Source organism: Cyrtonyx montezumae, unplaced genomic scaffold, assembly GCF_038088225.1.
Source record: "Cyrtonyx montezumae isolate F1298 unplaced genomic scaffold, pur_monq_1.0 scaffold_7, whole genome shotgun sequence".
NCBI classification, from domain to species: Eukaryota; Metazoa; Chordata; class Aves; order Galliformes; family Odontophoridae; genus Cyrtonyx; species Cyrtonyx montezumae.
In genome coordinates, this window is record NW_027072078.1 from 16,762,496 (window position 1) to 16,774,875 (window position 12,380).

General features: G+C 45.4%; 1 protein-coding gene across 1 annotated transcript in view; it reads left to right on the plus strand.

Moving 5' to 3' along the window:
• PARD3B (par-3 family cell polarity regulator beta) overlaps positions 1–8,880 on the plus strand; it is a 359,707-nt gene extending 350,827 nt beyond the window's left edge. The window contains exon 23 of the mRNA XM_065750387.1: positions 7,156–8,880. Coding sequence (XP_065606459.1) covers positions 7,156–7,510 — 355 coding nt within the window. The 3' untranslated portion in view covers positions 7,511–8,880. The remainder of the gene's footprint in view (positions 1–7,155) is intronic.
• The last annotated feature ends 3,500 nt before the right edge of the window (positions 8,881–12,380 follow it).

The following is a 12,380-nucleotide window of genomic DNA, read 5'->3' on the forward strand; positions in this document are numbered from 1 at the left end:
TTTTATGCCTCCCAATAGAAGAGATGTGCCATGCCTGAGAGCATACAAACAAAACAAGTGGTGTATTGAGTAGGAAGGATTATTGGACTGTTTGTTTTGAATGCTTATTGGGCGTTTAGAGAGCACCAGCTAGAGTATTTGGGCTTTGTTGCTGATGGTTTGAGTTCTTTAATCCTGATTATCATGGTTCCCATATTTGTAGGTTGGATTTAGGGAAGGAAAGAAAGGAGAGCTTTGCCTGCAGGATGGAATTCTCAGAAGCTGGTCAGATCTTCTGTGGAAAATAAACTAATGCTGGAGCAAAGGGGCAACACTTAGTTTGTGATGGAAGGGGACATAATTAAATGGCAGTCTAAACTGTGATGTTAAACAACCTGTGGCATAGTCTGCTCTCTTAGTGATCCAGACATTTTGCTTGTGTGCAAAATGAGCTGGTGATACTGCCATGAGAAACCGTAGTAATCTTACAACAAAGTACAAAACCTGTCAGACTACTGTTTCCCTATCTTACAGCTGTTTCTGCAGTCTTCTTGTCTGTATGGAAAGCTGGCATCTGATTAAGCTTTGTGCTTGATCCAGTATGTAAAGGGTAGAACATCTGTACAGCTCCAATTCCTAGTAACTGCCCAGGGAGCTGCTGGGTCCAATACCTCTCAGAATCCGTCCCTCTGCAAATAAAAAAGGAGTTTGTTCTCCAGTCACTTCAGGGCTAGACTTCAAGTGGAGTAATACAAACATGTCTGTACACTTGCATTCCAGGACTGTGGTGCTTTTGCTGCTTGTTTCCAAATATTCAAAGCCACAATAATGTAGAGAGATATGAGCTGTGCACGTAAGTTCTTATGTTCAAGCCAGTCAGTACCACTGTTAAACTTTGCAAAATCTCTGCAGACAAGGGTAGAGAATCAGGCTGGCACTGCATCTGAAATGTGCTTTTACTTGAATTTCACACAAATTTATATGGATCTGCTCTTCTCCAAACTAAAACAAATACAGTTTGTTTAAAAAGGAGAACATTTTCTGCTCTTTTTTTCTCCCAGTAATGCAGGTCATGAAATGATCATTATTTTTATGGGACTGCAAAGCCCATAGAAGTCAAAGCTATGTAACATACATTGCAGAGCGTTCTGCTAATCCTGTCCAACCGCAGTCGTGCCTGGCCCAGAGATGAGGGTCTGGTAACTGGAAACTCGACACTGAAGGAATTCCAAACACAGTCCTCAAACTAAAAACAGCTCTCTCTGCGTGGCATGTGCTACATGAGAGCCAGGGATTGTATTCATTTATGTTATCTGATTTTTTAGCCTTTCGTTGTTGATAAAAGAACAGGAGAAGAAAGCACCTCCACCAACTCAGCCCATAAATAATCTGTGTGTGGTGTGTTTGAGGTTAGCATGGCAGTGCTAGGCATCTGCCTTCTACTGAGAGGAGCAAGCCTCTCTTGCAGACAGCATTTCCTTCTGCTGTGGATTCTTCCCAGCGCTAAGATACCAAATTTGATTTCCTGTGGCTTTTTAAATGCAAAATCCATCATCGACTATGGGAAATATTGGTCTGAAGCAGCAAAGGATATTAGGTATAGGAGTATATCGCCTATTAAGATGTAGAGAGAGACTTCACTGAATCTCAGAATCGTGCAGCAATTTTTTTGCAACCTGCGGTGATTCTGTGTTTTTTTTTTTAGCTATATGCACACTGAATATTAAGCAACAGGACTTCTTAGTGCCACAGACAGCACTGCAGTGTCTTTAATGCCGTATCTGGAGAGAGAGGGGGACGGCACAGTCTTTCCAGTCGGTTGTTTTTAGCGTACGTTGAGAAGAGCTTTACAAAGACATAGTAATGCATTTGATACTGTAAGAGTGTTTATCTGCATAATTTACTTTTTACATCTACTCCTTTTTTCTTTAAAAGTAGATCCTCCTGGCTGAGAACAAACAACATGCAATCATGATGCATACAATAGAGTTCTTCAGTGGGAATCTGGACACAGATAGGACCTTGTTGCTTTCTGCTGTTCTTTAATCACAGCCTGAGCTGCAAAGCCATCACCCAGAGTCTCTGTATGTCTTGCTTAGACATGAAAGAGATTGCAGCCAAATGTGGGCTTTCTGTTTGCCACTTAGTCTGTGGCTGTCTTTGAAGTTTATTTCAAGAAGTACTCCCTGACAAAGTAAGAAGGCAGTTTTCCATGTGAGATTATATCCCTTGCAAAATATTCCTTCAGCAGCTAGACGGAGGCAGTGATGTAAGAAGGGAGCACTCCCTTCCTTGCTTTTTACCAGGTACTAAGAGTGTGACCTCTGTGATTCTCCCTATAGAACACAGGCAAGAAAAAATCTTTTGTCATGATGAAATCCAAACCCTCGACATGATGGGGCACAGCATGAACAGCCAGATTGTCTTTTTGCTTTCCTTTGCTTTGAGATAACCCAAGCATGCGTCTTTGTGGCTTATGTTAAAGGTGACCTGCAAATGAGGGTTAACATTGAAACATGGTAAACTTGAAATGAAAAGTGCTTTTTTTTTTTTTTTTTTTTTTAAATAGGCCAGTCTGCCCTGTGATACTCTTGGCAGCTGAAGTATTACTGAAATGGGTTCTTCAAAAAAATGGACCTGCAGAAAGCAAAAGCTGTGTTGTTTGTTTTTTTTTTTTTTTTGAAACCTACAGATAGCCATTTGACTTCAGTGGCTAAATAACATTTTGAGTAAAAGGAGCCCCTCTTATGTATTCTGAATCCTTTCGTTCTGTTTTAAATAATCCCAGAGGCTCTCAAAAATTCTGCAGCAAAGCCAGAATATATTAGATCTTACATGCTTAGAGCTTGGAAGGTAAATAAAGCAGAGATAGAAAAACAAACTACTTAGGATGTTATTTGTCATAGAGAAAATAAGAACAGGTACTGTTAACTGAACATCATCACAAGTTACCTGAGTTACTTGCACAAAGCTGCTTTGTGCTTTTACCATTCAAAATGGATCACAGCTCTTACCTGCTCAAGTATGTGGGAGATAAGCCTATAGAGCTCCTAACCAGCATGTGAAATAATATGGCCAAACATGTTTGCAGCTGTCTGCTTGTGTGATCTGTGATTCTACTTCACAAGGTGAGATTTCACTTCCTTGTGACAAAATGAACACTGTAAAGGGCACCTTTCCCATGGCATAGAGAATGTTTTTCTCACTAGTTTTGCTCCTATCTTGAAGTTGGTGCTTCTTCCTGCCTGACTTCCACTGCTTCCTCTGCCTAGCCTCTGCTTTTAGCTAGACTCACATGGTTGAAGCATCTTCCAATGAAGGGCAGCTGTACTGAACTATCAGCAAAAACACTTTCTGAGCTTTGAGATCGGTTCCTTCCCAGGTTGTTGTGTCAGCTTCCCTGCCTTCTGACTGCTGTTTAATTTCATTGGACCCACAGGTCAAACAACTGGCCAAAAATCTGGAAAACAGCTGACGGTCAGAAGAGCTCTTACTCAGCATGCCCTGTCAGAGGGCACACTCTGGGCCTGGTCCTTTTGAGTGGCTGGACCTGCTTGACCCAATTTGTGGATTTTTGATCACTCCCCTGGGTCACTGATTTTCCACTTGAGGTTATTGGTTTGACCCCCAAACCGTGGGTCACTTGGGAGGTGTGATGCAGCCCTGTGAACTCTGAACTCATCAGGAGCCTACAAAAACAGCAACGAAGGAAAGAAGAATTTCATTAAGGTCTCCTCAGAGGTGGCAGTGTCTGCCGAAAGCAAAGGCAGCGGTTGTTTTGCTTCTTGAGGAAGCAAGCATAGCATCTACAAGGGGCTGCCAAGTAGAAGGTGTTTTGTTTGGTTGTACAACAATTTCTTTAAAGGTAAACAATAGCATATACTTTTACACCATGAGCTATTAAACGAAAATGGTGTTGGTTCAGAGGGGCCCTGCTCTTTCTGTTTAGAACTGCTCCCAGTCTTGCAGATTTGCTTCTAATGGTGACAGCATTGCTATAGCCAGGCTTTGGCATCTGTACATGTTTCTTCTTCCTCAAGAAGACTGATGGCTAATTTGAAGCACTTGGGGAAGAAAGGGCTGTTCTTTCCTATATCTGAAGGCATGTCAGGTGGAGGTTCACATCAGAGACTCCCCAGGCTGGTGGTTTGTGCTGTGAGCAGCTCCCTAAGAGCAGACTGCAGCAAGCATGGCTGGTAGGTGGGGAAGAATGAATCCTTAGGAAGATAAATCAGATTTTACATGCTGTGCTGGTCATAAAGGGGAAGCAAAGCACCATCTTTTGCAGCATGTGTATTTGCATGCCCAACACCCACCTGAATCACTGAGGAAATGAGCTGCAGAGGGTGAGATGGTCATGAGGATATCCTTCATGAAATTTCCCCTGGTCATGCTATCCAGTAGCTGGCTTTGGGCAGAGTTATCGGAGTTTCGCCAGCTTTTGCTCACATGATAGTTCCAGTGATCATTGGTTAGATCACTGATAATGTTATTGTCAAGGCTGTCAAAAAAAGTCCTATATTATCTTCTAGAGCTTTCCATGCCAAGTGGACATGCCATGAGAGACATGCCTTATCTCTCAGCCCAACTCCTCCTCCAGGTGCTATCCCATTCTCTAAGGAGTACTTTCAAAAATGACAGCAGAGCTGGGTGTTTCAGAGGAGGGAGACTGGTCTGAAGGAGAACAGCTTACGTATTTCTGTATTTTCAAGAAAGATTATGTCCTTCGTACATGGCCCTCTGCAGTCTGCCTGCACAACAAAGGGTGGTATAAGTCTAAGTCAACAAATGGTGGATTTTGGTTTATATCATAGCACTGAAGACCCACTGGCACAAGTTCAAGCTGCTGGGTACATGCTTCATGTCTCTGGCACACTTATACCCTGGCACATCTTTGCTGCACAATCCCAGGTCAAAGCTGCCCAAACGTGCTATCCTGTGCACTTTCTCCCAGAACAGGCCTGCCTGGCAGTGGCTTTGCTGGGAGCTGAACATCCCGTTCTGCTGCCACATCCAACACTGCCCTGTGAGCTGAGGGATGAGCTGTGCTGGAGCCTTAAGAGATGTTGTGGCTCAGTCAAGTTCTTCACAGTCATTTTAGTACCAACTAATCTTGAATTTGTTATTTTAGAGTAGTTCAATGTAGTAGTTAGATCTCTGTCCAAAAGCCGCCTGCCTCCTTGGTGAATTCTAGGTCAAGTTCCAGGTTCAGTTTCATTTTAAAGTGATCCACAAGAGTTTGGTTGATTACAGCTGCTGATGAGAACATCTTTTCATGTCTAATAAGCAGGATCTTGAGCATTACCCTTAATTAAAAGGTGATGGCTGTAGGTTTGACATTTGTTCCTCTTGGTTTGCTACTTGACACAAAGCAGTTCTGAACATCGCAGAAGCCTTTTTTTGATTGGAAGTGCATTTTTATGCACAGAAGAATTAACAGCTGAGTGTGATGGGACTGACTAGTGAACAAGCCTTCATATGGAAACACGTGGAGCAAATCTTTGTCCTGCTGAGGAAATTAGGCTTTGTTGCAAGGCGTAGGTGTGTGAGCAGAGATAGCGGTTGTCTCAACACATGCGGCTAAGAGTCCTTTTAGTATCTCAGAGGGTGGCTTCAGGCTCTTCAGCACTTTGTCTGGACTGTCTCACAAGGAGAGAGAGGAAAAAAAAAGCCAGGAGTGCCTGTCTTTTATAACATTCTGTTTTTAAAGCAAAAAGTCTCTGGGGAGCATGGGGTCCTAAAGTCCAAGGCCTGGAATTCTTCCTTTTGCTCTTTCCATTTTAAACAGGAAACATTTGCACTAAGTTATTCCACGGAGAGAATTGTAGGTTCATTTCAAGGCAGATAATGTTTGTTCATTGCCTATGTCCATGATTTACCCCATGGGCTTAAACGAGTGCAGCAGAAAACCACATGTTTTGTTTTATTTTGTGCAAAACAAGTTCCAGTGGAGTCTGGAAGCCCAGATTAAATAGGGGAGGCAAGCTTGTAAAATCTGTGTGTGAACAAAAGAGAGGCATTGACGAATTGTGAACACCTGATCTGCTGTACCAGAACGACGACTTTTTAAATAAATCTATGGAAAGACTGTTTAAACAGTTCATGAGTTTAGTCCCAAACCCACAGAGCAGGTGTAATTGATTTATACTTGCGGCCCCTGTTTTGGGTCAAAACCCTGCCGTCTTTCTTCGGCTCACACTCAGAGAGGGGCTTCCTGTGCAGTCAATGGGAGATTTTGCCAAAGTGAAAAGACATTTGCAATCAGACTGGCAAAACCTCCTAATTGAGTTGAACTTTTGTGGGTGCCCCGGTTGACATGTCTGTGAGAACAATTATTTTTGCCATTTCAAAAGTATCACAAGTTAAGCTGTACTAGGAAAAGATATTAGTCCTTCATTAGTGCAAATCATGGAATTAAGATGCAAAAAGCTACAGAGAGGGCTCCATGGCACATCCTCAGGGATGTCATGTTCACATGTTGCTTTCCACGTGAACTGGAGCTTGTCAGATCCATATTGATGCAGATGAGTTACAGACAGATTACAGAGCTGTTGTAATATCAGGCCTTCCAGATCACAAGAGGTTGGGTTGTTTTTCCTTTTTTTTTTTTGAAACCTCATTGGCAGCTTGCCCATTAAACACAGGTATTATAGCCTGACATCCGTAGTGCTTCTTCCAGTTTTTCCAACTATGGTGTTTGGAAAGCTTTACTGTCTGACATGTTAGCAGAAAAAATAGTGGGAAATGGCTTGGAAACCGTGAATATTCGTGCATGTAAAGCTTATGGGATTTGCAGACTTGCAGACCCAACTCATCTGTTTATCCTCAGGCCAGATAAGATTCAGTCAAACATGCATTGTCTAAAGGAGCTTTGTTTCCATTATGGCAAATGCATCACAGGAGGTTGACTTTGGGAACTGAAGGGCTCCAGTGCTCCCTCATTGTAAAAGGGCCGTGATGTGTGCTGGACCCTTCTTCCAGCATCCTGGGTGTTGCAGACTTTTGTAGCTTGCAGGTGGGAGGCATGGTATCCTTTAGAAGTTCTTTTGACTCATCAAGACCTGTCATGCTTGAGGTGGCATTTCCTTTCCCTAAGTAAACATAGACTATGAGTACAATAACATGTCACTGGGCTAGTAAAATGCTTTTAATGTGCTTTATGCTTTTCCTCTTCAGACGTGGACCTGCAGAGCCACTGGAATATTTAACAGGGCCGCGAGTGATTTACAAAGAGAGAGATCTTCCCTACTACCAGGGAGGACAGCCTGTTGTCCACCCATCAAAGGGGAACTACATCCACGCACCAGACACAAGAGTGGCAGAATTGAGGTACCCCCAGTACTACCCAGCCCAGTCCGTCCCAAACCAGCATAAAGGACCCCTCCGGCAGGACGTGCCACCTTCTCCTCCTCAGCCCCACCGTGCACCAGCTTATAATGAAATTGTCCGACACCGTGGGACCAGTCCAGACCAGTACCAGTACAGGCAACAGGATCCCAGGCAGAAGAACCCCATGACTGCAGCTGTATAGGCACACACTGGACTTGCCAGCACAGCCCAGGAGGAATCCTGTTGGACATCAACCTTTTAGAGTTGTTCCCAAGCATGGCTGCCTGTAAGAGTGGCACAAGACCTGGAGTCATTCATACTGAGCTGGGCTCAGCGTAGGTGCTAACAGGTGAACTAAAGCCATGGGCGGTACGATGTGTTTTGAGTATGTGAGGTACCAGACAGTTGAGTGTTTTTTAATTCCTTTTTAAAAGTAGAAAGTGGCTGCTGGAAATGAAGCGCAACACTTATTACACCTCAGGGCTATTTACCGAATCCGGTTACATCAATACAGTACATAATGGCAGCAGTGTCGCCAGTTTACCACAGAGCACTGCTGCAGAGCCTCTCAGTGAGAACACAGCAAGCAGTGCAGACTTCTCGTGGAGCTGGGGATCTTGTGAGATCAGCTAACGGGGACCTCATGGAGTCAGCAGCCATGTTCCAGTCACGTTCAGACCAGCAGCACTGTGTGCTAAGGATGCTGCAGTTCCAGATTTGTAATCTCATATCTGTCTTCCTCTTTCTGTTTGGTGGTGGCAGCATTTATCTCGTAGCCCTACCTTTTTTTTACAATCTGCATAACAAGATTCTCCTCTCATTGCATCTGCTGCATTTGGAGTAAGGCGAAAACTTTATCCACAGCATGTGAGCAGGCTCACAGAGGACAAGACAGCCATCTAAGAGGTGTGTGTCTAGCAGTGCATATTTGTGAGCATTTCATAGTCATACAGTGTGCACTTTTTAAAGGTAAACTCCAGAAATCCGATCCTCAGCTGCTGTCAGTGTTGCTCCTGGGGTCTCAGTGGAGCAAGCCTGCAAGACATGTCTGCATAGGTGACTGTGGGCATGGAATCCATAACTCCTGTTAAATTACTGCACCGGGTGCTTCTTTGATTCGGGCAGGGCAGCCTAGCTCCTGGCCTGCTGTGGCCAGGATGACAGCCAAGTGCCTGCTGGCAGTATGCATGTCGATGGTGGTGCCAGGCCAGTGCCAAGTGCCAAACAACCCAGGTTCCTGCAGCTGGGGGCCAGAGGGAGAGGAGATTTTCACAGTGAGAGGTGAGGAAAGAGACAAGGAAAGCAGTAGGGAGAGGTTCAAAATCCTGGGACCCTAGAGGAGGAGGAGGAAAGAGCTATAGGAGTTATTTGCAAAAGTGCATAGGAAGGGGGGGGGGGGGCTGGCAGAGCTGGGAGTCAGGAGCACCTGCCAGCTCTCTGCCCCATGCAGCCTAAGTTTGCAGTGCAGCCAGGAGGCCAGAAATCCACAGCCATCTCCACAAACATGTGCCATCTGGCCCAACAGGGCTATGAGCCCTCAGAGCTTTGTCTCAAGGGTTTTGTTGCAAGGAAATCATAGTCTTACCAACTAGAAATACAGAGCTTCCAAGTGCCCTTAATTTCTCAGTCTTTGCCTTTTGGGAGCATTATTAAATAGTTTGGGCTCCTATCCTCATCACGAAGATATCATGACCTGGCCAAGGATTAAGCTCAAGGATTTCTTTGATGTCTTTTTGATACCTTGGTATGCAACAGATTAAATCATACAGGTCACTTCTAGGCATTAAATATCATGGGAAGGTCCATCCTGACAGGAGCACATCCCTTTACTAGAAACCCCTGGAAAAGTCCTCATTAGATCAAGAGGTCCTCAAGGTGCAGGGCAGGGCACTCTGTGCTCTTTCTGGGGCCGCAGCTGTAGCCCCTGGTAGGGATGAGCAGTCAGCCAGTGCTGGCTGTGTGCTGCCACTGAGAGGCTGGTGGAACTGGGAGTGCCTGTGCCTGCCCTGCTGGCCTGCAGGCTCCAGTGACTGCGATCACATCGATCCGCATTGATCCCTAGCACTGGCCTGGCTGGAAGCAGCAGGGAGAAGCAGCTTTGGGGTGGTGGGGTGGGGGCACGTCTCCATGATTCAGCTGCAGGGCTGGGCTCCCTGGAGCAGGGGCAGGAGAGCTCCTGATCCAGTCAGGAGAAAGCATTGGTGGGAGGGAGAGGAATGCAACTGATCGTGAAGCAAGTATGTTCAGTTTGTGCTCCCTTTCTCCCTGCCCTCTTCCCTAGAAATGTAGGAGGAAAAACCTCTGGAGGGAGGGGTTGGATGTAAGGCTGGGTCTCTTGGCACCCTCCATAAACAAGGCACATTCCCCAGGGAAACTCTGCCTGTCGCATACGTGCTGTACACAGCCTTCGCTGAAGAGTTTGAGATGCTGCAGGATACTCAGCCAAGACTTGGCAGCCGCAGGGTAGATGCTGGTGTTATGAAGGCCCGCTGAAAGTGAAGCGAAAACAAATTAAAATACTTTCCTTTCCCTGCTTGAAATATAACCCTTGATACATTTGATCCAGCTGTAAGAAACTAATATGTTTGCGACAGTGGCTTTATCAAGCCAGGCCACAATTAAGAACAGCTCTGAATATAAGCTACTGCCTTTATAAATCACTCTCAACTAACCCTTCACATGGCATGGCAGCGCAGCGAGCAGAACTTATTTACAGTATTTCAGGAGCCAGGGCCAAATAAAATCTGGATGGAAGCAGTTCCTGGGTTATTTATAGCCTTAGGAGGACCTGTGCAATTGTCTCCCCATAACCTGAATCTCTCCTTAATGGCTCCCCCTGACTGCATCAGCTTTGCTGGCTGAGGGGGTCAGACCAAACGCACACCTTCTGAGCTGTTAATCTTACCCAACGGGTTATTAAATGATGCTTCGGTGTTAGATCAGTACAGAGCTTCTTCCAGGAAAAAAAAAGAAAATGTGCTGCAAGCATAATATATAGATGCATCCTACAGGCGAGGAGCTAAGATGGAGCAGCAGGCTGACCTAGCTGGAGGACAGGACCCAAAAGTATTGCAGGGCCTCCCATCTGTCACTGGTGCCATTGTTCTGAGAAGAAATTGCCTTCACAGGTTTAATATCTGCTAGAGGTATGGTATTTTAAAAAGTATAACATGTAACTACAGTATATATAGTCAGCTTTTCTGCAGTGTAAAATGTATGATTTTAGCACCATATTGTGGAAAAATATGTATCGTGCAGAATCCACGAGGTGCTACAACTGACGGTTGAAAATACACACTTGCAAAAATCCAAAAGAGCCGTTAAGTAACAAGTTGTTCTTTTCCCCATATGTCCATATGTTTGGGAAAATTACAAGTCTGAAGCGCTCTTGACACGTAATTGCCTCACGCTCCCTCACCCAAATGTGCCAGTCCGGCAGCAGCGGCACCGCTGTGGCAGCGGGTGCGAGGGAGGGCTGCGTTTGCAGCAGCGGGAGCGCGGTGCCAGCAGCACGCGCCTGAAGGGCTGCAAGGGGAGGGCCACCCTCCTGCCTGGCGCTGGAGGCTTTGCTTTCCTGAGCTGGGGCGTGCGGCTGGCGGCTCTGGCCCTGGCCCACGGCCAGCTGGGCCCCGCCGCTGAAAGATTAAGAGATACGGAGAGAGCCTGTACGTTTTTGCAGTGACCACCCACTAGTGAGCCATGCCTTGGCCTGAGAGCAGACGTTAGCACTGTGATGCAGCGTGAGGCAGGAGTCTCTAGGTCCCCCTCGAATGCATAGAGGTAGCAGTTGCCCATTGCGGAAAGAAGGGGAGCAAAGCATTTCAATAGTAGTTTTTTTAAAGGCTCCTGCTTTGAAGAACTATGTGCAGCCTGCATTCCAATTCGCTCCAACTTCCTGAACTAGAAATAGCTTCACACGCTGCCTAATTTTATTTTATTTTTTACAGATGAATTGTGCTACCTCCTCCTCCCAGCCATCACAGGTTGTTTATCAGAGTCAGTGCTGGGAGTGCGTCCCACCGAGTGCTTCGCCAGGGCTGCATCCTGGCGCTCTGTGCTGGGCAGGGGCTGCTTTGCACTTCCAAAAGGCCCTACACCTGTGCTTGCCCTCACTTTGTTCTGCAGTCTCTAAGCCTTACATGCAAAGTCGGATGCACTCTTTACTGTCTGCATCAAAGAAAACACTTTTAAAATACTTCTGTGCTATTCAGGGGGAGAGGAAAGTGTTATGATCCTGACAATGTCCGTGAGTTTTAGTTAAATTAATTTCAAAATCACGTGTTTGTTTTGGGAGACAAATTGAACACACAATTTATGAAGTTTTTTTTCTAGTACCACATCAAATATTTGATCTTTTGGTACATATGGCTATATAAATTTTACCTGTTTTATTTTGCATTAAAATAAAGGCTTTAAGACGACGTATGACTATGGATTTGCATGTTGAGTCTTCCTCTTGTCTCTATCTACAAAGTCATCCTCGCCGCTACATGTGATTTGATGGTAGAAGATCGTATGTGGTCAGGCCGGATCAGAACTGGTAAGATGACTTCCACAGAACAAACCACCACAGCCACGTGCTGTATTATAGAAAATGCAATCGCAGGCTTACCTGATTCCTTATCAAATATGCATTGTCTTCAGTTGTAGCGATGGAGTCCTGATTTCATAGCCCTGACTGAAAGGAGGAGCGAGACAGAAGTCCCTTGCCAACTCAGCGAATTTCAGCTTAGGCAACAGCATGCTCATTGCTAGAGCTCCCCAGGCAGTTTCATCTCACCACTGAGCTCTTGCCTTCGGTAAGCACTGAGCTGTCCAATGGCCGCACAGGTCCCTCTGGCTGAGGCTGTATTTCAGCAAGACGGCTGCAGCACTATCTGCCGAGATTTAGGACTCCCTGAAAGTTTTACACAGGTACTTAACTTGAGGTACGTGGGTCATTTTGCCAAAGCTGATGACACAACTTTTCATGCTCCAGATTATGCACAAGCATAAATCTATGTAGGATCAGACCTATGGTTTGGGAGCATACTGAGATTCACGCAAGAGTGTTATATTTATGTTAGGTGATG